At 36.7% G+C, this 26,860-nt stretch overlaps 3 protein-coding genes across 5 annotated transcripts; all 3 read left to right on the top strand.

Annotated features, from left to right (window-relative positions):
* Positions 1-642: 642 nt before the first annotated feature.
* Positions 643-13,253, top strand: LOC117622457. 3 transcript variants are annotated; one of them, XM_034353123.1, is made up of 17 exons: positions 643-1,130; positions 1,926-2,307; positions 2,415-2,489; positions 2,598-2,660; positions 3,159-3,377; positions 3,803-4,405; positions 4,510-5,265; positions 5,909-6,193; positions 6,660-6,815; positions 6,966-7,414; positions 8,509-8,989; positions 9,359-9,685; positions 9,900-10,674; positions 10,783-10,841; positions 11,416-11,898; positions 12,550-12,588; positions 12,722-13,253. In XM_034353123.1, exons 1-17 carry the CDS (start codon positions 757-759, stop codon positions 12,905-12,907), a joined length of 5,712 nt encoding a protein of 1,903 aa, XP_034209014.1. In that variant the 5' UTR covers positions 643-756; the 3' UTR covers positions 12,908-13,253. The 3 variants fall into 3 exon arrangements, with proteins under 3 accessions (XP_034209014.1, XP_034209015.1, XP_034209016.1); XM_034353124.1 differs by lacking the exon at positions 12,550-12,588; XM_034353125.1 differs by lacking the exon at positions 643-1,130 and having other exon boundaries at positions 2,196-2,302; positions 12,722-13,234.
* A 1,492-nt stretch (positions 13,254-14,745) lies between these two features.
* LOC117622456 (transcription initiation factor TFIID subunit 12b) lies at positions 14,746-20,820 on the top strand. Its single transcript, XM_034353122.1, has 9 exons — positions 14,746-15,647; positions 16,180-16,401; positions 17,660-18,214; positions 18,324-18,398; positions 18,670-18,748; positions 19,421-19,485; positions 19,756-19,791; positions 19,888-20,123; positions 20,464-20,820. Exons 1-8 carry the CDS (start codon positions 14,958-14,960, stop codon positions 20,062-20,064), a joined length of 1,899 nt encoding a protein of 632 aa, XP_034209013.1. The 5' UTR covers positions 14,746-14,957; the 3' UTR covers positions 20,065-20,123; positions 20,464-20,820.
* A 3,903-nt stretch (positions 20,821-24,723) lies between these two features.
* LOC117622455 (transcription factor MYB1-like) lies at positions 24,724-26,227 on the top strand. Its single transcript, XM_034353121.1, has 3 exons — positions 24,724-24,942; positions 25,028-25,157; positions 25,332-26,227. Exons 1-3 carry the CDS (start codon positions 24,807-24,809, stop codon positions 25,951-25,953), a joined length of 888 nt encoding a protein of 295 aa, XP_034209012.1. The 5' UTR covers positions 24,724-24,806; the 3' UTR covers positions 25,954-26,227.
* Positions 26,228-26,860: the final 633 nt, after the last annotated feature.

Raw genomic sequence — 26,860 nt, 5'->3', positions numbered from 1 at the left:
TAAAAGGACAAAGACATTTACTTAAATAAGGTATAAAGAAAAAAACACCAGTATTTTTTTTGGTATTTTTTTAAATTTTTATCCATTTTTTTTCATTTTTTTTATTGCACAAACATTGGCTACCGTTTGATTGCTGGAAAAAATATGATCGGAGAGCCTAGCGCTCACCACGTGGACGATTTAAAAAAACTTGGACGCAGGGCTGACGTCGACGTGACGTCAGTACGCTGACATCAGCCTTGCCCTCGGGCCAACCCAGTCTGCTGGGTCCCACCATTTGCCCGGGCTAGATTTTGTTGCTGGAAACCACTTTTTTGCCCAAACCCCCCAGCCCGAGTCCAGCCTTAGCTGCTGGAAATGCTCTTAATGATGTAGCAACATTATAGTGAAAGTAAAGCAGATCATGACAGGGAAAATCAGAACAAAAGATCCAGATCCGTTTTAGAATAAAAGGGATCCAATTTGAACCATACCCACCCTAATCATATTAATTAATGTGTTACTAAATCGATCAAGCTCACTGTTAGAACCGATAAAGCCAAAATAGCCTAAAGTCGGACATGTCCAGAATCGGGTTGGCCCGACCCGGAATATTTTACAGCTTGGCGGGTCAACAAGCTTCGTTTGGTGGTACCCGCCTGAAATTACCTCGCTTCTTCTTCTTCGTCTTTCATTCCAGAACTGAACCAAAGATTTTCCCTCGAAACAAACACTGACCAGAAAAAAAGAAAAAAAAAATCCACAGATGCTTTCTCCATGGACACAATTTTAAACTCAGCCTTAGCAGAAATCTGCTCGGAGCTCCAAAACGGTCTCTCTCTCCAGGCCCTCTGGCCCAGACTCGACCCTTCTCTCTCCTCCTCCAACCTCGACCTCTCTCCTCACCTCAAGCAAGCCCTATGGGACGCCCTTCGCTCCATCCCAACTCTCAAGTTCGACGCCAAAAACGCACCGTATGGTCCGGCAGACCCTTCCATTTTGTCCTTCGAAGACGCTGAGAAGCTCAACCTGAAGCTCGTGGCTGACGAGGGTCTCAGGGACAACTTCATGGGCCTCTACAATGTCCGCTCCGCCAATGCCAGCTTGTCTAAGATTCAGCGGATGGCTCTCGAACGCCTCGTGACGGCTAGGTTCTATCTTTTGTTCAAAATCTGGTTTTGTGTGCATTTTCATTATTTTATAATGGTTTTTGTATATAAGCATGTCGGAATACGTATGTGTAAAATTGGTGATTCGATTGTGTATATGTGATTGTTTTGGTGGTTTTGATTTATTGTGTATATGTGTGTATGTATGTATGTGAGCTATCAACTGCGTCGTCATGGCTAGGTTCTCTTGGTTCAGAATCTAATTTTGCATGCATTCACAGTTTTCTATTGCTTTTAAATATAAGCATGCCAGATATGCATGTGTAAAATTGGGAATGTGATAGTGTATGTATGTTTTTATATGGCGGTTTTGGTCAATTGTGTATATATCTGAATAATTGGTGCTTTTGATTGATTGTGTAACTTGTGTATATATGTATCTATATGGGAGTGTTAAATTGTTAATTTGTTTGTGTTTTCTCAGTTTCACTTTTCGGTGTTGGATTGGTTTAGTGAGCCATGAATGGAGTTGGTTTAAATTTGTAATCTTTAATGTACACTTTAGTTCATTGTATTGTGGGTCGAGAACTGTTAATAGTCCAGCTAGAAATTTTTTATATATACATGAGAGGAATATGTTGTTAGACTAAGATGGAAGGTCAAATGATGGTATAAAGGCGGAAGCAGTGGTTATGTGGTTTTGGGGGTTCTTATCTCCCTCTCTCTTGTAGAAAAATGTTGAGTGATTGCAAGTAAACTTTGGGAGTCATGGGGAGAGAAGAGTTTTGTCGGTTCATTTGGTGAGTAATGGCTCATTAACAAATTGGGTTATCACAGGACAAATGGAATTACACAAAGTCAGCTTGCTAAGGAACTTGGCATTGAAGGGAGAAACTTTCATTATGCAGTGAAGAGCCTTGAATGTCAAGGGTTAATTGTGAAGCAATCTGCATTATTAAAGACAAAAGAAGCTGGTGACAGTCCGTTTGTGACTACCAATATGTTATACTTGTATCGACATGGGAAGCATTTAGGCTCTCAACAGAAGATTGAGATCACCAAGGAAGAACAGACTAGGGAGAGTTTTGGAAATGGAAATGAAAGTCCTGCAAGTGGGGATAACTTTGCTGGAAAATATGTTAAACAGGATGTGCTTGTAAAGGACTATCTGCCAGAAATGAAGGCAGTCTGTGATAAACTTGAAGAAGCCAATGGCAAGGTCACATAACTCAAGTTTCTTAGAAGTTTTGATGGATCTATTTAGTTCAATTGAATTTTTGTTTCCTTCACTTACTAAATTTGTTTCATGTTATTTTGTTTTTAAAGGTTCTTGTTGTTTCGGATATTAAGAAAGATCTTGGTTACAGTGGAACTCCTGGAGGGCATAAAGCTTGGAGAAAAGTAAAAATTTAATTACTATCTATTTGCTCTTACATCTCTGAATCAGCAATTTTCGAAGTTATGCTTACTGTTTTTCATTGCATTTTTCCCTACATACTGTGCTGCTAGGTTTGTCGCAGGTTGAAAGCTGCTGGTCTCGTGGAGTTGTTTGACGCTAAAGTGAATGAGAAGGTTTCTTATTATTTTTATTTTTATTTTGTTTTACAAAATTGTTTTGCTTGACTGTGTTTTTCAATATTGCGTTTCTTTTAAATCCAAATTCTCCTGCTTTACTGATTCACTTTCTTCTTCTTCTTCTTTCTAAAATTATCTTAGAAATAAGTTTCCAGTCCTTTTTTTCTAGTTAAATTATCTAAGGTACAAGTTCGTAGTCATTTTTCTTCTAATATGATGTTCTTTTCTTGCTTTAGAATTAGATGTTTATGTTCACTTTTGTTTTTGTTTGCAATATTTGTGTTTAGAAAACCTAATAAGTTCATTTTTTATATATATTACCTTCCTTATTAAAATCCTGATAAATTATGACCAGAGTTCTTTTCATTGTTATGTTCTTAAATTTTGTTGCTGTTTTTTTGGGTAATAAATAATAAGTTCAATCTGTTCAAGGGCAAGGACCCATCATGTTAGTTCATTGGTCCTGACTTGATATCCCCTTTTCACTTTGGACAGGTTGAGTGCTGCCTGCGTTTTCCAGAAAATTCTACTCAAATGAGTCTTGAGCCAAAAAGTCTTTTACATGTAGATGATCATTGTAATGAAGAACAGCAGGTGAAATACGGACAGAGAAAGAAATGTCAAATCACTGATCAGCTTGTAGAACTTCCAATTGAGCAACAAATTTATGAATTGATAGATTCCACAGGATCAGAAGGTTTGACTAGGAATGAGGTATGTGCATTAATTTCTTGACTAGCTATATTTTCTTTAAAGCATTGCAGTTTAATACAAACTCATTATTATTGATGTTAGCAATGGAATCCGTTGTTATTCTTTTAGCATGGGAAAGCCGAGGGTCTTTTTTAATAAAGACTGGCGTGAGGTACAATTGCCTTGCTCCTGTCTAAGCTGGCTGCTCATGCAGTCATGTTGGAAGTGCCTAGAAAGAATATAATTAATATACCTAGTTAAAAAGGGATATGAGCATTTCTAAATAGTTAGTCTATCTAAGTTTCAGAGACGATAAATTTGTCATGGTTCACTTCCATGGTTTACCTTCTGATGTCATTGTTTACTTCCATGGTTTACTTTCATACTTTCATAAAAGATTGTGTTTCAATTTTAATTCTCAGAATTTTCATATTTTCTACAAACAGGTTCTGGAGAGGCTTGGAATTAACAACAAAAAAAATTGTAACCGGCTTGCTGGTATGTGGTCTAGGTTTGGGATGAATATACAACCAGAAATGCACCAAAAAGCCAAGACGTATCGATTTTGGACACCTGTGGAACACAATTCTGAATCGGCTAATCCTTTTCTTAATAAATCAGAAAATGGCAATGAAAATAAAATTACGGACCTATACATTGGCAGCTCAGTTGCTCTTGACAGGTCAGGTCAAAGTCAAACTCGTTCAGTCTATGATTGTTCAACTTTGAAAGGTGATACTGCTGGTTCCAGAAACATGAAAAATAGATATATTAATACTGAGCCTTCTGGTGGATCTCCTCAGTATAGTGAATCTAACCATATGCTTCTTTGTCCTGGAAATCCCCAACCGTTGTTTCTTGAGCCAAAAGATACTACTTGTGACAGTAAACTTAGTTTACTGAGCACAGTGGAAATAAATGGTGCCTCACCAGAAACACCACCTGCTGCGTTAAAGCCACTTGGTTCTGGATCAGATCCGAGGTATCCATGTCTGTCTTTGACGGAGGATAGCACTAGAAGGGAAAAAAGGATACTTGAGCGGCTACAGGTTCTTGTCATCATCCATGACCTTGAGGACTTCTCTTGACCTTCTTTTTTATCTACTTGTTGTATATTGACAACTAAATCTATTATTTTCGTTCTCTTGTCTAGGACGAGAAGTTTATTTTAAGAGCTGAGCTGTATAGGTGGCTTGTGAGTCTGGAGAAGGACAAGTGCACAACAACAGACAGGAAAACTATTGACCGAATTTTAAAGAAACTTCAGGAACTAGGGCACTGCAAGTGCATACATATTAACGTCCCTGTTGTCACAAATTGTGGTCGTAGCCGTACCACTCTAGTGGTTCTGCACCCATCTGTTCAGAGTTTAACTCCTGAACTAGTTTCTGAAATTCATGATACATGGAGGTCTTTTGAGATTCAAAGTCGTGGCCAGTGCTCATCTCGATGGAAGAAAAGTGGATCAGTTCCTGTACTGAAAGATGTTCAGAGGACTCAGAACCATGTCGGTACAGATATCCGAGCCATGAGATCAGAAGCCATGCGCTCTAATGGATTTATTCTGGCAAAAATGATTCGTGCAAAGCTGCTACATAGTTTCCTGTGGGATTTCCTCTCTAGTTCCACAGGATCTGATGATGCTTTAGCATCTGGAAAAGATGTCATTGAGCTAAAAAATCCTCACAGCAGAAGCAAATTGTTTTCACTAGAGGCAGCAATCAGGGCTATTCCAGTTGAGCTGTTTCTACAAGTTGTGGGCTGCACTAAAAAAATTGATGATATGCTTGAGAAGTGTAAGAGGGGTTTGTGTCTTTCTGACCTTTCAGCTGACGAGTACAAGTCTCTGATGGATACCCATGCAACTGGAAGGCTATCATTGGTCATTGAAATTTTACGGCGATTGAAGGTATGATTGTTTGGTTGCATTCAAAATTGGTTCGTTATATGTCTGCCGCATTTAAACCCATAAATCAGCCCTGAATGTTTGGCAGTTCAAAGGTCATGCGCTGGAATTGACGGATTGGTGGTAGAACTTCAATTTGTTGGGGTTTTGTGTCCCTAAAATCATGAAAGCAGCTCACTAATGTCATTGTCCAGAACATGTTATTTATCTTATATGCAATGGTCCACTATAGAAATCTGATTTGGACTCCAGTGTGCTGAAAATACTACCAGAAATTATGATACTTGTGATTTTTACGTTGAAAAGGTGACAGCCAAAAGCTTTGGATGAGATTACCCAATCAGAGCGTACAATAATCAGATTGCTTATTTTTGAGTTGTTATATTGTTCTGCATCTCTTATTGTGGTTCTTGTGCAACAGATCCTCATATCTGGTTCAAATTCGATTAAATATCTGGAAATAAAACTCTCATCATTCATAAACCGTATTCTTTGATTCCTCACTTCTGTTCATTGTAGTTTGGAGAGAGGGACCCTTTATATCCACCTTGTGGGTTTGCATTGCGACATGTTGAACAGGCTTGTTTGCTTGCACATTGTAGATTTACGTTAGCATGCTAATAACTAATTTTTGTTGTTGTTGCAGTTGATTCGAATGGTTAGTGATGAACATTTGAAAGATGCAATTAAAGTTCCTCATGCCATTTCTACTTATGCATTGGTGTTTAAGCCTTACATAGAGGAACCACTTTCAAAAGATGCAATATCTTTGAGTTTTAGATCTGTTGATCTTCGCCCACGAATCAGACATGATTTTGTCCTGTCAAATAGAGAAGCTGTTGATGAGTATTGGCAAACTTTAGAGTATTGTTATGCTGCCGCTGACCCAAGAGCTGCTTTACATGCATTTCCTGGATCTGCTGTACATGAGGTATGTGCACTTTAAGAATTTTTTTTCTTCTTTAAATTTGTAGAGGGTTCTTATAAACTTTTTGTCTACCATAAATTTGATAGTATGCTGTTCTTTTATACCATAAATTTGATAGTATGCTGTTCTTTTATATTTTTCAAGGTTTTTCCCTTTTCAGTTTTTGAATTATATGTCTTGCACTGGATTATTGCCTGTAACTCTAGGCTCTCTTGCACACACCCCAGGAGATTGAGTTCGACCTTTTAACTTTTCAAGAAATATATTTCAGTTCAGATAGTACAATTATTTTTTGCTAAAATTCTACACGAATACCTTTACCAGTTATCGGTGGTTGTATCCTTTATTGGGTGGAGTCCACATGAATTTGTATTTCTTAGGATTGCCTTGATATTGGAGTACAAATACTGCCATAGGAAGAACTGGTGGATCAACTTAGCTGCAAAATTATCTTATTTTCTTTCCACAGGTGTCCCTGTACAGGTCATGGACCAAAATTCGAGTTATGACAGCTGCTCAGCGTGATGAGCTCTTAAAGCGAGTAGAGAAGGATGATCCAAGTGAAAAGCTTTCATTTAAAGAGTGTGGGAAGATTGCAAAGGATCTCAATTTGACCTTGGAGCAGGTTATATTTTGCTACGATTTGCTTACGTCTTTTTCTTATCTCTTTCATACTGTATCAATAATAACCTGTTATGCAAAAATCAACATTTCGATCTGAATCGATATTTTCTTTATCATTTATGTTTGCTTGTCCCTGTAATGTCACTTGCAGGTGCTTCGTGTGTATTATGATAAGCGCCATCAACGTCTTCATGGATTGCAAAATAAAAGGGATGAAGTTCAACCTAAAAAAGGTAGACGTGTTTCACGAAAAAGGAAGAGATCTTCTGAACAAGAGTCGGTAAACTTCACTGAAACTGATGAGGTAACTGCACAGTTGGAAGAGCTGGGGAATGCCACATTATCTGACACTGTAAAACAATTCATTGAAGAAAAAAGTCTCTTGGTCACTTCTTCAGATAAGCACGACACACATTTGGAACCATTGGTTGATCATTTAGAAACTGGGCAGGAACCGGAACCAAACGAAGATGATGATGGGTGCCATTCAATTATTAGCAAATGTAGTTTTTCAAACTTGAAGTCAACACGTACTTACAAAAAAGAAAAGTTGCAGTCAACACGTCAACGGAGGTTTTCGTGGACAGAGGAGGCTGATAGGTAAGGGAAGAAGATGTAGATGATGCATGTCAGCTACTTTCCTTTTTATACCTTTTCCATTTTTCCTGTCTCATGTTGCTCCACATGCATTTAAAACTAAGACTTCAATTTTTTATTTTTTATTTTTAAAAAAAAAAAACATATTTATCTTTGTTTCCAGATTTTTCCTTAATAACTCTTCCCCAGTAACAATACACCAAAAACTGTTGCTCCCTAAACCCCCAACAGGACAACCAACTGACACAGGTCCTAGTCAACACATATCCATTGACGTTCCATTCGTTTACATATGTTACAGATAAAAGCTGATAAGGGCTAGCACTGTACTCAATAAGAAAGCAGATATGTAAACATTTTCCGATCATAAGAACAATCTGTTAAAGCTAGAAATGCATTCAATCGTATATTAAAAGCATGGTGGAGTTATGCTTTTATTATGAATTAGAAGTTAGCAGTCAATCATATATTAAAAGTGTCAGTCAATGTCCTAGACCCAACAATAAAAGCTAGCAGTGTGGTCAATCGTGATTAAAGGCATGGTTGGATCTTTCAACTATGGGTCCCTGCATATGATCCTCTATTATTGTTGGCCTAGGAGATTGATCGATGTTTGCACATTAAATTTTCTTGGTCAAAAGATGAGACACAGCACAATTTTTTAAGACTGAAGGGGGGATTTCAATATTTTCTCCTCCATTTAATACATGTAAGCTGTATCCTCTGTTGGCGTTGGTGATTTCTTTGTCGTCTTGATAGATTGTTAAGTAATTTTTGTCTGACATCCAAACAGCTTAAGCTTTTAGGTATAGTAGTAAACTAACAAAGTTTATCATGGTTTTAACCTTCCAATATTGGTTGAATCCCACATATTTGTCTTTAGTGATGTAGAAAAGCTCACTTGTGAGTGGAATGTCAGACTATAAATAATTGTTGGCTCATTTCCTAACAACTTCATTTGGGAATAGTGGTAATTCAACAAACTTTATCAGGTTTATCTGATCATGAAGAAGAAAAGAATATGATTCCTTTTGTTCTTTGCATTTGAGTATTAGTTACCTATTTGCATTTCACTTATATTGGTATCATCCTTTCAGGCAATTGATTATCCAATATGTAAGACATCGTGCAACTCTTGGGCCAAAATATCACAGGATAGATTGGACTTCACTTCCTGACCTTCCAGCACCTCCTAGTACCTGCCAAAAACGAATGGCATTACTCAAAAGTAACAAAAGATTTAGAATAGCTGTAATGAGGCTGTGTAACGTGATCGGTGAACGATATGCAAAGTTCCTGGAAAAGACTCAGAACAGATCACTAACCAAAGATGATTGTAGGCTGCTTTTGCGAGGTTCGACGGGGGAAGATAATGACAGAAATCTTCCTAATATCAGTAATCATAATCAAGGGACAGGTGTTCAGGAAGAACCATGGGATGATTTTGATGACAATAACATTAAAAGAGCCCTTGAGGAGGTACTTCACTACAAGAGGATGGCTAAATTGGATGCCTCAAAACGAGTTGGATCTACCTGTCAGGACTGGTCAGATCTTAACACAAATGCTGAAGAATATGTAATTATCGAATCCCTACACCTTAGATTTTATAAATCTTAACGTTGCCTTGTCATATCCGAAATAGATTTTAGTGGAGCGTGATTAGGTTGCTGAATGAGCCATGTGTTTGACTAATTCTCTCTGTGTTTCAGTCCCTCTCTCTCTCTCTCTCTCTCTCTCTCTCTCTCTCTATATATATATATATATATATAAAAATTATTTGTGTTCGTGTGCTTTGATATCCACTTGCAATGGTATTGTATCTTATTTGATCGGTTTCTGGTCCTTTTTTTCCTTCTTAGTATCCAAATATCTGTATATCATCTGCAATTTTATTGTCACTTGGAAGCTGGTCTAGTTCACTGAATACTATTTACCTACCTTCAGGATCCGCAGGAATCTGAATTAATTGCATCAACTACTCCATATGAGGATGTTCAGAACCATAGTGGAAGAGGATTGAAAATTTCTGCACGAAGATCATGCTGTCAACACCTTAATGAAAAGTTTTTTAAGCTTTTGCATGGAGTTAATGTTAGTACGCAAGTCTACAAATCTTTGGCTGTTTCTAATGCTGTAGAGCTGTTTAAGCTTGTCTTCTTGAGTATCTCAACAGCACCAGAGGTGCCGAATCTGCTCGCAGAAATTCTACGGCGTTACTCAGAGTGTGATCTATTTGCAGCTTTCAACTATCTTAGAGATAGAAAAATCATGGTAGATCCTTGAGTTTTGTTAATTTTACATGCTCATGTTAGTCTTGTAGTAATAAGGAAGTGAACATGAAGATCTAAAAAAATTTGCTTTCTATTTTCCATAGATAGTTTCATTCCTATTGTTTTATATCAAACTGTCTCAGTGTTTGTATATTCCTGTTTTTCTAATTTATGAGCTGTATACGTTTCATTCCTGATGAAATTTCATTTGGCAGGTAGGGGGAAATGACAGTCAACACTTTTCTCTCTCACAACAGTTCTTGCATAATATTTCTATGTCACCATTTCCTACTAATTCTGGGAAGAGAGCTACTAAATTCGCTCATTGGCTCCGTGAAAGAGAGAAAGATCTTATGGAAGGGGGGATTGATCTCTCTGCAGATTTACAGTGTGGGGACATATTCCATTTGTTTGCTCTAGTTTCTTCAGGTGAACTGTCAATTTCCCCATGCTTGCCAGATGAAGGCATGGGAGAGGCTGAAGATTTGAGAAGCTCAAAACGTAAAATTGACAGCAATGAATTTTTAGATGGTGATAAGACTAAAAAGCTAAAATCATTTGTGGCAGCAGAAGGTGAAATTATTTCCCGTCGAGAAAAAGGTTTCCCAGGTATCAAGGTATCTGTATATCGTGCATCATTTTCTACAGCCGACGCTGTAGATTTGTTCACAAACGATACTCCTTGTGTGAAAAAAATTGGTGGGAGTTATCAACTAGATAGTACTTGTGGTCAGAATATTTTATCTCATTTTCACCATATGAAAGAAATCCTTGATTCAAGCAGCACTGTCCATGTATTAGAGAATTGTAGCAAATCGCCTTGGGAAGGTATGGTGCGGTATGCTGAACATTTGCTGCCATTGTGTTCTTCTCAAAATCAATCAAGTCCCATCCATCCCGAGGTCTTTAGGTCCATTTACAGTGCTATTCAGACGGCTGGAGACCAAGGACTGAGCATAGAAGATGTTTCCCAAATAACAAATATCCCAGGTTTGGATTCTATGACTTTTTTTATGTTTGCATGTTAATTTGTATCTGTAGTGTGTGTGCACTCTCATGCATGCATTAGTATTGATTATCTCTTGATGTTCCTTTTAGGAGAAAAGATGACTGAGTTTATCATTGACGTGCTTCAAACATTTGAACGAGTCTTAAAGGTTAGTTTCTTAATGATTTAGCAATCTGAGAATAATTTCTCATTGATAAAGTTTGTTGGTTTTTCACTATGTGTGCATGTTGATTCGTATGTGTATTGTATATTCTGACAATCCCCCTCGCATGTGGGCCTCTTTCTAATACTCCTGCTTTGATACCATGATAAATTCATTTGATTTGCCACCATTTCTAAAAGTTTAGGTTGTTAGGATGTGGGACAACAACTATTTTATATTCCAATTTCTAACTTTGTGTTGTCCTCAGCTGGAATGACCTTAAAGTTGTGTGCCAAATTAAAGTACAATTAGAAATTCTTTGATTTAGGATTTGATTAACAGTGGAGAGATGGTTTTCTTTTTGTTGCGGTATCAACCTGAAGGCATTGTTGTCACTTTTTAAGCGGAGGTGCCAGCCATTAAAAGAACTGTTTCAAAATGACTTAACAGAGTTTTGGCTTTAGAAATTAGGATTAACATATTTTGGCTTAAATTTGGATCTGAAGAAGTTAAAGCGTGTGATTTCAATACTTCAATCAAATCTGATGATTACAGCTAAACATTGCTGCTTTATTCACAGGTCAATGCTTATGACTCCATTCGTGTTGTTGATTCTTTGTATCGTGGGAAGTATTTTATGACTTCAGTGCCAGGGATTTGTCAAAAACTTGAACCACCTTCTGGGAGAAAACCACAAAGAGGCAATGATGGCGATTTGTTCCTCCATCCAAAAAATTGTGATAGTGGTTGTGCTCATTTACAGGGGGATATAAATATGCATGTTGATGATGTTCATAAAGTGACATTTCTTAATTTCCCTGAAGAGGTTTGTGAGCTCTCATATAAAAAACAGACTAGCAGTGAGCTGGAAGGCTGTATGGAAGGCATAGAAGTTTCACCTAGAGGGGATGGTGAGGGTGAATCTTCTAAATCCTCTTCGGGTAAACTATGTGTGCCAATATTACCATGGATAAATGGTGATGGGACCATTAACAAGATTATCTACAAGGGACTCAGGCGACGTGTTCTTGGAATTGTGATGCAAAATCCAGGGATATTAGAGGTACTTTGCATCCTTCGGGTTTATATAATTCTATTCATGCCTAGCAAAACATTTCTTTTGCTAACTTATGTCACCTTTGCCTCCCATAAATCAAATGTTGCGGAGGGTGGAAGCTTCAAATCTGAAGTAACTAGCCATGTCAATATAGATATTTCAATCTTACGATTATCTTGCTGAAACTTTTCTACTTGTACATTGCTTTAATTTTCATACTCACCAGGCATTGCTAGTGAGCGCTGGATGCAGCAGCAAGGTTCCCTTTGCTGCCTTTACTGATATATTATTTTTGCTTACAAGATAAACACATTGGTTATAAAATTGCTGTTGAGGCTGCTTTCCTCTGGATTATCTCAACATTCCTGCTGGTCTGCTTATTGATTTACCTATGAGTGTCATTGTTCTGCTCAGTCAGCCAGCAAAATATGCTAATTAGGGTTATCATAGTTTAGCGAAAGATGTTTTCTTCTCATTAAAGTTTTGCCATTATGTGTTGACTAGGACCTGTCACAGTTGGTTGTCCTGTAGGGGGTTCAGGGAGATTTTTGGGTCAGATTGGGCATATCAAGTTTGAACAAATAGCTTTAATTGGAAAGGCTTTACACAGATAATGTAGTTTATTCTCACTTCTTCTGTCTTTATTTTCTGTGTTAGGATGAAATTATCCGCCGGATGGATGTACTGAACCCCCAGGTATTCCAACTCACAATTTGTTGTATGAACTAGTTTCTCTACCAATATATTGTCTGCCTTTTCTTGTTATGGTAGAAATTATGTCTGATTTTTTCTATTTCAATGTTCATACTAACTTCTAAATTTCTTACAGAGCTGTAGAAAGTTGTTGGAGTTGTTGATTTTGGATAAACACATTTCTGTGAGGAAGATGCATCAAACTACATCCAATGGGCTACCACCAATACTAAGGACTCTCTTTGGAAGCAGCTTCACTGAACCAAAGCTGGTTTTCCGTGAGCATTTCTTTGCAAACCCTACAAGCACGTCCTTGCTGTAGACGTTTAAGGTCTTGTTCTAAATATATTTTGGAGCTGTACTTGTTGTTCGACGTGCTTTGTGGGTTAAAGTTTCTTGTACAGGATGTGATTAAAATATATGCATTCATTGATTTGGAAATTTCTGTATAGCTCTGCAATGTACGAGGTTCTGAAAAATCAGTCTTATGAAAACATGAAAATGATTTTCCATTCCCAATTCCCTTTTCTCGCGGAAAAAAAAGCTCCTCACTGTAATTTTTGTTTCCAATAGTGGTGCCCTGATTGTACTTGTGCCTTTACCTATGCTTTAGCAAAGGTACAAAATAAAAATCTTGTGCTGTAGCTGATGGACTGATTTTATTTTCACCTTCTGTTGATGCTAACTGATGTGGCCTTCTCTTGTTATATATAAGTTCCGTAGCGCTAACAGGATTTAGCCTAGTGGAAAAGGGCATTGAATTGCATACCAGTGGTTTCAAGTTCGAATCTCCATGGCACCTTGATTGTGTGTTTGTAAGAAACCCCCCTCCTCCTCTTAGTTTAGATTATTGCTTGTATTATAAAAAATAAAAAATTTCATAGCGGTTTCATTAGTTTAGATTGTTGCTTGTATTAAAAAATAAATAAAAAATTTCATAGCGGTTTCAAAATGAACAATTGAAATACTGGCACATCAATTGAGATCTAAAACAATGAACTACGAGTTTGTTTTTTTCGTAAGGATGAAATAGGAGTTGATGCCTCTAAAACTATATGTCATTATCATATAAAATTACCGGGTTTTATAATTCGAGTGGTATTGTGTATTTATCTTCACATCCAAAACTAAAAGCATAACAAAAACTAAGCAGATATCATGAAATTTCAACCAAGTACAAAACAAATACAGATGTCGATCAAGCAAAATGCACCCATGAGAAAATTGTATGACTTATAGTCCAGTCTGAATCAATTCACTATGAAAATCAAAGTCAATTACAAATTAAAAGGGGAAAATTAGCTTCATAGACAGCTAAACCACTTCAATTTGAATATCATTAAATTCAAACGACAGAAAAAGAATATTTATTTTGTGAAAAGACGAACATTTGACTGGCAAATGACTTCTAATAAATGTCAATAAATATTTTATCATATAGTATGTTGCAAAATCAAATATTTTGAGCTGTTTATATAAGATATTAATAAATGATCGCCAACGGTTGATTGATCATTTATACAATGACGTAAGACCAAAACATATAACATGCACATGCAAATTTTACTTTATAAGTAAACTCATATTCTCAACTCTTCTTTTTTCGTAGATTTAACTTAAGTACATTTGCTAAGTAGAACCTCTGTGACTATCTTACACTAAAATTACAACCAATTTAGGTTTTGTGATTTGAGAAAGTGTCAATTACAAAAAGTATATTTACAAATTGTTAATGGCATTCCAAAATTTATGTGTCAATGAAGTAAAACCAAAACATATCATACACATGCACATATAAATATAAATTCAGATCGAATAATTATTCTTAATGACATTTCAAAATAGTAACCATGTACACATTTTTTATCTTTCTAACTTTTTAATCTCATTTGCATAAGGATTGTGATGGAAATTGCATCGATAAAATGAGATTTAAAAAGAAAAAAAAGAAGAAGAAAAGAATGGATCATATGTTGATTTAAAGCGACAATAACAACCAGGTCTCCATGTGTCACCTGCAGATAATAAACGGTCTAGATTTTCACGTATATGATTGGTTTTGCCCGAACGTATATGATTTGTTGACTCCAAGGTCCAAAGTTTCTTCTGCAACCAAGTCACACGTGTGGCCCACCCCTTGGTTGTCCGTCTTCTGACGTGTATGCACCAGATTCGACCTCCTCTCCCTCTGCCTCTCTCTCTCCAAAGCTCTCCTTCTTCTTCAACCCCTCTCGCTCGCTCTCTGAAACTTTTGGTTTCCAGTATCAGAAACCAAGAAAATAAATTTCCAGAATGAATTAGCGTCTTTTTCATCAAGAACAACGAAACCCATCAACCCAATTGTTCAAAGAAAAGCAAACGAATTTTGAAACATGGCTGAAAGTGGCCCATCTTCATCCCCAAAACCCCTGCAACCCTCAAACCCCAACAGCATTGACCCAACTGCAGCATCAACAGCAGCAGCCACAAACATTATAATTAACCCAAACCCATCAAACTCTTCCTCAAACCCACCAATTCCATCCCCTTCAGCTCTCGCCCAATCTCCTCAAATCTCATCCCCTCCCCTCCCTCCTTTGTCCAACATCTCTCTCCCTCAAAACCAACATATTACACCCACTGTTGGATTAGATTACACACAAAAATTGAACCAACAGCAGCAGCAACAGCAATCTCAGTCATTGGTGCAACAATCCCAGAATGTGAATGTGAATTCCATGTCCAATTACCAGCTCCAGCAGACCCTGCAGAGGTCTACTTCGATGTCCCGAGTGAACCAACTTCAGCAACAGACTCAGAACCAGCAGCAGCAGCAGCATTTTGGTATGATGAGGCAGCAGGGGGGTTCGTATCCGCAGGTGAATTTTGGTGGCTCCGGTGCTATTCAACAGCAGAATCAGCTGCAACAGCAAAACCAGCCACAGCAGTCGCAGCAACAAATTGGTGGCGGAAACTTGTCGCGATCTGCTTTGATGGCGCAGAGTGGCCACTTACCCATGTTGTCTAGCGCTGCTGCTGTGGCAGCTGCACAATTCAATCTGCAGCCGCAGATGTTGGCCTCGGTATGAGTTTAATTTTCGTCATGAAATTTGCTGTTTTTCTTTTGATATGGACAGGTGAATGTGGTGAGTGTGCGTTTCCAGAGTACTTGTTGAAGGAAGTGGAAATGCATTAGTTGTAGTGTTTTTTGTAACAACAGAAGTTTGTTGATGTGTTTTTCTGTGAATGTTATGTTGGGATAGCCGGTTGCTTCAATAAGGGCAAAACCATGCTACATAGTTATGCTACACTTCCTGACTTAAGTTATTCATATCCTAAATGGTGTAGTAAAGTACATCATTACCATAAAAAATCAAATGCAAACAAATTTTAAATTGTAGAAAACAATAATATTTTTATGGTATATCAAAGCCCTTTTCAATTCCGAATTGAATATTAATGCATCAGTGTTGTTCGAGTGATAGACGTGTTGCTTTGGTTTCTTTACTGTTGCATAATATATATAGCCAGTCAAGTAAGCAAACCAGTGAACTTAATGCTTTCCTAAAATTGGAAATGTTCTTGTTTAACAATACCAGTAAATTCTTTATGCAGCCGAGACAAAAAGGTGGGCTCGTCCAAGGTTCCCAGTTTCATGCAGGTAATTCTCCTGCGCAATCTTTACAAGGGACACAAGCAATGGGGATGATGGGATCCATCAATTTAAGTTCTCAACTAAGAGCTAATGGGGCGCTCGCTTCTTATGCTCAACAGAGAATGAATTCGGGCCAACTTAGGCAACAATTGGCCCAACAAAGTTCTCTCACCTCTGCACAGGTATAATATTGCATACTTTACTCTTGCTTGATCTGGTGATTTGGACATCTTCTACTTTATTCCACCAACTGCTACATTTATCTGTTTTTCAGTTTCTTATATGTATATGCAAATTATTATATGAAGTTGGGAATACGGAGTACTCACTTTAGCTGATCATGTATGGCATGTAATGAGTCTTTCTTCAGTTTGAATTTCTCTCAATTGATTTGTGTTAAGTGTTGGTGTTGGTGTTGGACCCTGCAAAAAGGGCCAATGCAGTGAGGTCGACTTGCTTTTGGCTCTGCATTTGTAGTCTGACCTGTTTCAGGTGAATGGAGGTTTTTTGTTCTTGGGTTTGAGAGGAGAAATTCAAACTGTAAAATTCCAGTTTCTGGTTCTAAGATGGTTTTGGATATAAGAGAGTGGAGAACCCGTTACCCTCATATTCACCTTTTTCTTGGTGAATTTTCCTCTAGTCTTGTTTAAAGACATAAGCCAAAGGTCAGACCATGTATGATGTATCAGGTTGCTCTATTGTTTTCAGGTTGCTCTATTGTTTTGCCTTTCCTTGGTTGATTTATATTTCAAACCTTCATTTAAGATCTGCATGTAACAAATGAATCAGGATCATCTACCACAATGGCACTCCTGCTTTTGTAGCCAACTATAAAATTGCCAAAATACCTGTTTGATTTTACATGTGGGATATCACTTTTGAGGTATGTGCATGCTTTATATTCCCCTTAAATCTTGGAAAGTGTATAAAGTTATAATATAGTATATTGTAGAAACAATGATGTCAAGATGCTGGATTGGTTTCTTAGTATCATGTGCAAGCCTCACCCTAGTACCCAATGAGGTCCTAGGTTTGTACCTAGCAGCAAATGAGAACTCAATTACAACCGCCCAGTAAATATATTTTTCTTTCTCTTTTGGTTGTTGTTGTCATTTACTTGTAGCATCCAACATTAGCCTATTCCATATCAGGTCTAACTCTACATAGGATCATTTTTCGTTTCTTCTTTTGTTTGGAAATGGATTCAATCATTATGTAATGACCCACTTTGTTTTGTAATGGCTCCCCTTAATGGATAATTGTGTAGAATTCGTGTAATTTTAATGTTGGCTCTACAGTATTATCATCTTTCTTCCATGGAAAGATAGAGATGTATTCATGAAGTTTGACGATCTTTGGCAATGCTGTTACTCTATGCATGTCTTTAATGTATATATTAATTCATGGTTGAGACATTTAATCTGAGTTTATAAAGTACAGGTTCAGAGCTTGCCAAGAACACCTTCACTTGCATTTATGAACCCCCAGCCATCTGGGATGACTCAGAATGGACAGCCAGCGATGGTGCAGAATTCTTTATCACAACAGTGGCTGAAGCAAATGCCAACCATTTCTGGCCCTGGCTCAACTTCATTCCGTCTTCAACAGCAGAGGCAGCAACAGGTTCTCTATCAGCAGCAGTTGGCTTCGCAAAAGTCTATGCCCTTGAACCAGCAACAGTTATCCCAGCTTGTACAGCAGCAGCAACAACTGAGCCATCCACAGCTCCAACAGCAACAGCAACAGCAGCTGCAGCAGCATCAACAACAGCAGCAGCAAATACAGCAACAATCACAGCAACAGCCCTTGAATCAGCAGCAGCAGAACTCCCCGAGAATGGCTGTACCTGCAGGCCAGAAATCTCTTAGTTTAACAGGATCACAGCCTGATGCTACTGCATCTGGTACAACTACACCAGGAGGAAGTTCAAGCCAAGGAACAGAAGCAACTAACCAACTTCTTGGGAAGAGAAAGATACAAGATTTAGTCTCTCAGGTCTTTCCTTCTTATTTAGTCAATTTTTTCTTTTGCTTTTTTGGTGTGTATATGGGGTTGGGGTATGTGCTAATAAATTTCTCATTGAGAACCTTTTCTTCCTGCCCAGGTTGATTCACAGGGAAGGCTGGATCCTGAAGTTGAAGATCTTCTCTTGGAGATTGCTGATGACTTCATTGATTCTGTGAGGCTCGGTGACATGCTAACATTTTATACTATATATAATGACGTCTGGTTGCATATCATCTGTAGATCACATTTGGATAACTGAGATACATCTCAACTTGTCATCTGTAGTTTCAAAGTTGATATACAAGTCCTCTTAATCATGTTTGTGTGGCCCAAATCAATTTTTATATTGCTAACATGTACTTTTCTCTTTCCAAGTTCTGCCTCGTCAAGCTTTTTATGACATGTTGCATGGACATTACATACTTATCCTATACCTATTTCAGGTGACAACATATGCATGCAATTTGGCAAAGCATAGAAAATCTTCAACGTTGGAGTCCAAGGATGTGTTGCTACACCTAGGTTTGTGCTGTACCACATCTCATCTCCATATTTCTTGTAATTATTGGTGAATTTTTTATGTTATAGAAGTTGCATAACTAGTTTACTGTTCTCCCAGTTTGATGATTAGAGAAAGATCTTTATGAGTTGAAATATGATGCAAAAAGAGAGGTTGATGAATATGCATACTAAAGAAATCATTGAATTTAACTGATCTGTCTCATTGTTAACAAATCTGTGTTCATATACTTAATCTGATTCGTGTCTGAATCAGACCAATGTACTTCTGGCTGTGTATTTATTTGTCTTTGGATTTGTTGTTGGCCCCATGTTGTGCCCTATCGTTGTGCTTATCTTTCCCTGTATTTTTCTTCTTGATTTTACTTATTAGGTTTTGAGTTTTCCAAGTATCATCGGAGTTTCTTGATTATCAGAAAAAATAATAATAATAATAATAATAATAATAAGGCTCATGGGTTGGATAGTATCGTTCTTTTTTAGTAAATTATGAGTTTTGAAGTTCATTAAGGTCAATTTTAGGCTCATGGGATGAATCTGAGGTTTGTGGAGATATCTACAATAATAGCATGGAAGTATGGTAGCATTTAACAAAATATTGGGCACACTTATCCTTTATATAAGTCATAGTTGGCGCAAGTGTACCAAATTTAATGCATTAAACTAATTTTGCAGAGAAAAATTGGAATTTGACAATTCCTGGATTTTCAAGTGAAGAGAGGAAGTACCAAAACAAATCTGTAAGCATCTTCGACATCTTGGAATAAACATTGGTGCATCTATTTCAAATAGGATAAGTACTTTTTAAGTTGAATATGCTATGTTTGTTTGGTTGAATTTGTAATCAACTATTGAAACCACAAATCTCTCTCTCTGTGGGTGAAACATTGCCATGATCTCATCAATCCCATATATGCCCTTTTTAGTACAATTCTTTATTTTATTATTATTATTATCAAGTCGATTGAAGAGATTTATTGGATATCTTGCTTATAAGTTATAACATGCAGTTGTCAAGTGATCTACACAAGAAGCGTTTAGATATGGTAAGCTGCAATTTTATGTGTATATGTGTTTCCTTTCAATATTCCTTTGTTTTTAAGCAAAAGTAAAAGCTGGTCTACAACTAACCATTTGGTCAGATACGGACGCTGATGGAATCATCGCACCTGGAAACGAATACCAATAATCCTAAAGAGATGATGAGAGGGTTTGGCAATCCAGTTGGTGCCAACCACTTAAGACCTTCACTTGGTGCAGAACAGTTGGTTTCACAATCAACTGGTTCTCAAATGCTGCAGCAAATGACGCGATTCTAAGACATCAGTTATCAGTGTTTATTGGGTCTCCTTGTGGATTTAAGTTCTTAGATATGTTGGTAAGCTTCCTCATTCACTAGTTTTATGATTCCCTTTCATCCTTCTAGGCTAGAAACTACAATAGAAGTACAGCAAAACATGATCTTCTCGGAGGAATATAATATTTCATTTTGAATTGACCCTTAGATTCCCTACTTAGGAGTCATCTAACCTAAGAGCCATTTTGACTTGGCCCCTATTGTCCAAGCTATCTAGTTCAGTTTGCATCTTATCTTAGGTCATGGGATTCCCCAAGCTTCGGATTGGTTCTAGTGCTTACCAGACTTTAGTTCATTGACATTGCTTGTAAATCTGGGTTCGTTGTTTGTCGCTTAATCTTTTAACTGTTTTGTACCACAGGTTTTGGCTAGCAAAAGCAGGAGCAGTATTTGGATTGATAGAAGCACAAATCTGTAATTACTTGCTAAGAAAAAGATAATTAGGTGGGTTAAAGTCAGTGTAGTAAGCTACAGCATTGTCTTTTGAATTTGTTGATCATTTGGGTTGGACTGGCATTTTTCCATTTCACAGGCTCATAAGGCCAACTCTCAGCCTACTAGAGTTTGTTGGGTTGGGCTTTGTAATCTAATTTGTTATCTGTAGTTTTTATATATAAATATTTTCTTGAAAGCTTTTTGGCTTGGATCTTATTTGTATGGTAATCATTTAAAAACAAGAATTGGTTGGACACCTTTGTATATTACATTTTTTTACTAATTTTGCTTGCACCCCAAGTGATCATGCATGGATTATAAAAAGTGGCAAACTAGATATTTACAAATTCATTGTGCAGCTTTGTTTTGTGATTTTGAGCTTTGTGATGTGACCCAAAAGCATAATATATATATATATATATATATATATGTATACTAGATTTGAATGGTGGGTGTGCGGAAGACACTAACGTTTCATCGTTAAGCTAACAGTCAACTCCAGTTTAGCTCTGATGAAAAATACAAAAGAAAGAATCTCAAGTCACTGTATATATATATATATATATATATATATATATGTGTGCGCGTGTGATAGATATTATTTGCGTGATTCTTCGTAGCCAGCCTTTTCAGAAATGAAATAAAAAAGCAAGACAATTTCTTTTTTAGCGTAAATGATATGAGGTTAGGCAAGTCAAGGATAAGAAGAATTTTGTTGATATGAGAGACTGCCAGCAATGAATTATTGGCAGAGAGCTAGTAGCCTAACTGGTATATGCATTTTCTAGAGTTGTATTGTTCGATTATTGACTAGAAAAGTAAAGGTTGATATCATCTAATTCGTTCTGAATCTTGATACATGCACTTGCTTCTCCTATTTTCTTCTTATTATTCAACTTCATTATGCAACGTGTTATAACTTCTTTCTTTTTATCTCATTTGTCAAACAAGACTTGCTTTCCTTTTCCTTTCTCATCTTGAAACCGTATATATGTGGAGGCTTACAAGCATGTCCAGCTTCCATAATATGAGTTTTTTATTCTCAAACATCTCTCTCTCTCTCTCTCTCTCTCTCTATATATATATATATACACGATTTCATTTTATCAGAATAAAACGGATCTATATTACATATATGAACAGTTTGAAATTGAAAACAAAAAAACTAGTTGAATTAAATAGTTGTAAAGCATCGACACATTTGACCTTCATGCATAAACGTACAATCTGTCTAATATCATAGGATTTGCACAAATCGAATGTGATACCGATGATGGGTTAATACAAACGATATTATTAGAGGAGATTTAAACCCATGACCTTGGGTGCGTAGTTACTGTTTTGAACCAATTTAGGTACAAATTTTTTGCTTTTTGTTGAGATAAATAATATCTAGCGAAGTTCTTTTTTTTTTTCTTTTTTTTTTTTCCTTTTCTAGCAAATCATAAGCTAAGTATTTTCCGTGAGAAATCATAAAGCAAAGTAGTTTGGGTGAGAAATCAGAATGCTCTTGAACGTCGGTTGGATGACAAAAACAAAGGAAACTTTTCAATTTCCACATGTTAATAGTGAAAGTTGTCTATGTACGGTAGTGTGAAATCAATCCAATCGCGTGAGATGATGTTTTGGCCCAAAAAGTCTTTGCATTTGATGTGGTCATACTTTAGTTTTTAGTCACACTCAAGAACCAGTGACTGTCTGACATGCTAACTTATTGTTGTGGTGCTTACCTTCTGGAATCCATCTATACGTAATCGGCACTATCCAAGGACAATTCTACTCCAAGACCTTGGGAGGATAATGTTGCTAGAGGCCTCTCTCTTAAAGTTAGGGTGGGTACGGTACGTTTTTTATTTGGTTTTGGTTTTGATTTTGGTTTTGGCTTTCAAACATCACACTTGAATTAAAAAAGTTTTACGATTCAGATTAGTTCTGTTTAAGTCTCAAATTTATAGTTTACATATCCGTTAGTTTGGTTCGATTGGTTTCCCTTTTTAAACAATTAAGCAAATTTTCTCGTATATGTATATATAAAAGGAAATCGTTCAAACAATATATCAACACATAACTTAGAGGCGTTTAGGTAAAGCAACATAACAATATTATTTGTATCACATGTTTAGATCGTTTACCCTGCCGTGTACTCTTTTTTTCCAAAAATAAAAATCTAATAAATGATAATTCGGCTTAACGAACTACATTACATGGTAACCAATTTGTAATTAAAAAAAGACTCACTATATACCTAAATGAATTCATAAGAATTTTCAGGTGCAACTTTTACTTAAATATGAACACTCGAAAACACCCAATGAATTATGATAACTAGAACGAGTGGTAATATTGTATTTTCAAGTATTCATATTGAACTCGATATGATAACAGAATGAGTAATATTGCATTTTCAAGTATTCATATTGAACACCATGTCGTAGACTAGCGTGTAATTAAATTGCATGCATTTCGAAGATTGATTTTGATTAACCTCCTTGATTGTGATTAATTAGTTTGACAATATAATTAGCACTTAATAATAAGTACCAAAATAAGAAAGGTTCACGGTCCTAAGTGCATGACAAATTAAGGAGGTTGACGGACCCCCACATAAGAGATGTGAGTGATCTGCTGTCTCTACTCTGTTGGGGATGGCAGAGAAAGACTAGACGCACGCACAAATGCTCTTCAGAAAAGGCTAAAGTTGGTGACCACTACATTTATATGCCATGTTGAATGGTAGCAGCAGCCGCCCGCCTCCATGGATGACAAGTAAGTTGGTGCTTCACATTCACGAATCACATCATGATTTCATGTTTATTCATCATCGTCCACATAAGGTCCACCTTAATCATCTAGTATGTGTAGGTTTTAGGGCTTAATCTCATATAAGTTATAATTATAGCTGTGAAACACTGCGTTTTGGCATCCTCTCCGAAACTAGGGTTCATCATCGTGTGTTATGGGTAGTAATGGGAAGGACAGCGTGATACACATTTTGAATCGAGAGAGAGCTCCATTGGATTCCTAATCATTATTGGTTGTTGGCAGGGGGAAATTAGACTTGAGTGGATACCTCATTAACAAAGGGTAAAAAACACAAAGGCCGAAATGCGTTATTGCAATATCCAATTGATATGATTCTTGAATATACTAGCAATATGCAGTTCTCGATTCGCCTTAACCACCCACGAGGAACACATTTTTGCCATACTATACTAAAACTTGTATTTACTTTGCTATTTTGTTCCAGTTTAGTTGAGAGAATTGCTAAGAAGGGACTAGAACCACTACAAAATTGTTGGGTTAGGGGGACCAAACTAACTACGATTGGATTAAACCCAACGGCATAATTCAATTGAAGACAACAAACTATTACTCAAATCACTTCAACTTTTCAACAAATTTTTATTGTACATTGAAATAAATACTTATAATTTCTTATTTTAGATTGTGAATATCTGAACCACAAGTCACTTGTCGATGACATGATCGAGCATCCCACATGTCCATTAACCAGATATGTTGTGGTCCAAATTATGTAGTTGATACAGTCTATCCACACTTTGAATATGGGCAGATGGCCTCTCCCCAATAATGGTCCCAACAGAAACAGCCAATAATTTCTTCCCAATTCAAACACTACAAATTTCCTTGCATGTTGGATTGGAGGCAAAATATAACATATTCGGACATAAATTTGTTTCTTTTTCAACCAACTTTCAAGGGCGTGTGAGAAAGTTAGCTAGCACAAAGCAGCAGCCCATGAGAGACATAATAATACGCTCAGTCTAATTTATATATGGTTTTAATTATTTATTTATTTAGTTTTTAGCTTTGAGGTAGAGGTACGTATCATCATCACCACCCCCACCCCCACCCGGTTTTTTTTAAGTGCAAAGCATACATAATAATTGAACCTACGCACAATTTAATATAATTTCTTGGTAATTAGTATTATACTATTTAATTTGTTCCCTGAATACTAGAAGCACTGTTAGGCAAAAGAAAGGTTTCCTAAATCACATGCAACCTAAACTTTCTGTGACCCCCTTGTTTTCTTTATTTTTTAGGTATAATACTAGTATAGTAAACCCAGTTGCAGTGGGGTCCTTAATGATTCATGCCCTTCATTGTACCAATATATATACATATCTTCCACTCTCTCTTCATCTGCCCACAACTTATTAGTATTGCGAGAGAGAGAGAGAGAGAGAGAGAGAGAGAGAGAGGTTTTTGAGGTTCCTTAATTAGTTCTATAGGGTGACTCTATAGATGGGAAGAAGTCCTTGTTGTTCAAAAGATGAGGGCTTAAATAGAGGAGCATGGACAGGTATGGAAGACAAAATACTGAGAGAGTATATAAGAGTTCATGGTGAGGGCAAATGGAGAAACCTTCCCAAAAGAGCAGGTGAGATAGCTTTACTCAAAAAAACTTGTCTTTTTCTTCATATATTTCAAAGGGAAATGCATAGGGCAATGGATGAGTTTTGCAGGGCTTAAGAGATGCGGGAAAAGTTGCAGGCTCCGATGGTTGAACTATCTAAGACCGGATATCAAGAGAGGAAACATCACTCGTGATGAAGAAGAGCTCATCATCAGGCTCCACAAGCTCCTCGGAAACAGGTATATAATTTTTGGGTTATAATATAATATCCTACGTCTCACCACGTATTGAAGTTGAATATTTAATTCTATAAAATAAATGCGCATTTTTTTAAAACTCAAATGATTAATAGCATTTATCCTATTACTTTTATAAAAAAATATATGAGTTTTAATATTGTGTTACTGGTGCAGATGGTCTTTGATCGCTGGAAGGCTCCCAGGCCGAACAGACAATGAAATCAAGAATTACTGGAACACTACGATTGGAAAGAAAATTCAAGGACACCCATTTTCCGATGGAAATCATAAACCACCAAAGCAAACCCAAGAATACCCAAAACCCACACAGCCCCCTAAAGTCGATACAAATTCATGCACCAAAGTGGTCAGAACAAAGGCATCAAGGTGCACCAAAGTGTTCATACCCCAAGAGGCACAAAATCTTGATGACCAAATTCGGGACGACAATGACCACGTGTCCAATAATGCTCCACTTGTGGCCGTTGACCAGGTCACCGATCAAGTTGCTGGGATTGAGGAACCATTGTCACCCATATTTCCTTTGGATGAAGAAAACAGCTCGTGTGAGTTCATGGTGGATTTTAAGGTGGATGAGAATTTTCTGTCGGATTTTCTTAATGTGGATTTTTCTGAGCTCTATAATAATGGAAATGATGAGGGAGGTAGCGTTGCTTCTGCTACTACATGTGACAAAGTCCCAGATTTCCAATCTTCCTCCATGGTTCCTGTCGTTGACTATGAATTGGACTGGCTCATAGATAATATACAGCTCATTAATAATAATAAAAATTAGCTAGCCCCAAAAACTTCAGCTTATACATGTTTAGCTTCTTAATAAGAAAAGGTTTCTAGTTGATTTTGTGTGCGCGAGTGTACAAAATATGACGTGAGTCCGTTTCTTTGTAAAAAAATACTTTGTTATGCGCTTCCAGTCGGTGATTACATGAATTTTATAGGGTAGTCAAATGCGATCAACGACTGCAAGTATCTGGATGATCAAGTTGCAATAAAATCTGTGTAACATGTACTTGTTGTCGCAATAAAATCAAGTTGCCAGTCTTGAATTACTTTTTGGTGTCATATCATTTTTCTCCTTTCATTTCATTGACGGATATAAATTGGAATATACTAAGTACTAACAGTGGTGGATTTTGCCAGCTCTACTTACATCATTACGGTTTTGATCATAATATAACGGTATGGATTATGTTCAAATGAGTGATTAATATTATACAATTATATTCAATTATATTAAAAATTGTTAACGGTAAAAATTGTAACAATAAAAATGGAGAAGGGAATGAAAGCTGTAAGAGAATGTGCAGTCAAGAAATGCTCATATATTAAATCATTCTATGTTATTTTTGTGGCTTTTGGCTCAATTAATCATAAACTTATTAGAAATCATAATTCAACAGGGTTCAACTAGAAGTTAATCTTTCATTAAAAAATAATGAAGAAAAGGAAAACAAGGTTTAGCTTAAGGGGAAAGACTTTGACTTGCACATTACTGTATGTGAGAAAACATCTCTCCTAACATCACTTGTATAAAAATAAAAATAAAAATAGTAATAATAACGAAGAAAAGTAGACTTGATGATAAGAATGTCTAATACAAGTGTGAATGAAAAAATAACAAACCCATTTGGTGTAAGAACTTTGTTTATCACAAACTGTAATTATCACATATAATCTCATGA

The sequence above is a fragment of the Prunus dulcis genome, chromosome 3 (genome assembly GCF_902201215.1).
Source record: "Prunus dulcis chromosome 3, ALMONDv2, whole genome shotgun sequence".
In the NCBI taxonomy this organism is placed as follows: domain Eukaryota; kingdom Viridiplantae; phylum Streptophyta; class Magnoliopsida; order Rosales; family Rosaceae; genus Prunus; species Prunus dulcis.
This window is presented reverse-complemented; position numbering and strand designations above follow the sequence as displayed.

Coding starts and splice junctions, on each gene's coding strand:
- LOC117622455 (XM_034353121.1), top strand. CDS start 24,807: ATGGGAAGAAGTCCTTGTTGTTCAAAAGATGAGGGCTTAAATAGAGGA. Junction 24,943..25,027: donor AAACCTTCCCAAAAGAGCAG/GTGAGATAGCTT, acceptor TGAGTTTTGCAG/GGCTTAAGAGATGCGGGAAA. Junction 25,158..25,331: donor CACAAGCTCCTCGGAAACAG/GTATATAATTTT, acceptor TTACTGGTGCAG/ATGGTCTTTGATCGCTGGAA.
- LOC117622456 (XM_034353122.1), top strand. CDS start 14,958: ATGGCTGAAAGTGGCCCATCTTCATCCCCAAAACCCCTGCAACCCTCA. Junction 16,402..17,659: donor GTTCTCTCACCTCTGCACAG/GTATAATATTGC, acceptor TATAAAGTACAG/GTTCAGAGCTTGCCAAGAAC. Junction 18,749..19,420: donor GGATGTGTTGCTACACCTAG/GTTTGTGCTGTA, acceptor CTAATTTTGCAG/AGAAAAATTGGAATTTGACA.
- LOC117622457 (XM_034353123.1), top strand. CDS start 757: ATGGACACAATTTTAAACTCAGCCTTAGCAGAAATCTGCTCGGAGCTC. Junction 3,378..3,802: donor AAGGTTTGACTAGGAATGAG/GTATGTGCATTA, acceptor TTCTACAAACAG/GTTCTGGAGAGGCTTGGAAT. Junction 11,899..12,549: donor AAAATCCAGGGATATTAGAG/GTACTTTGCATC, acceptor TTTCTGTGTTAG/GATGAAATTATCCGCCGGAT.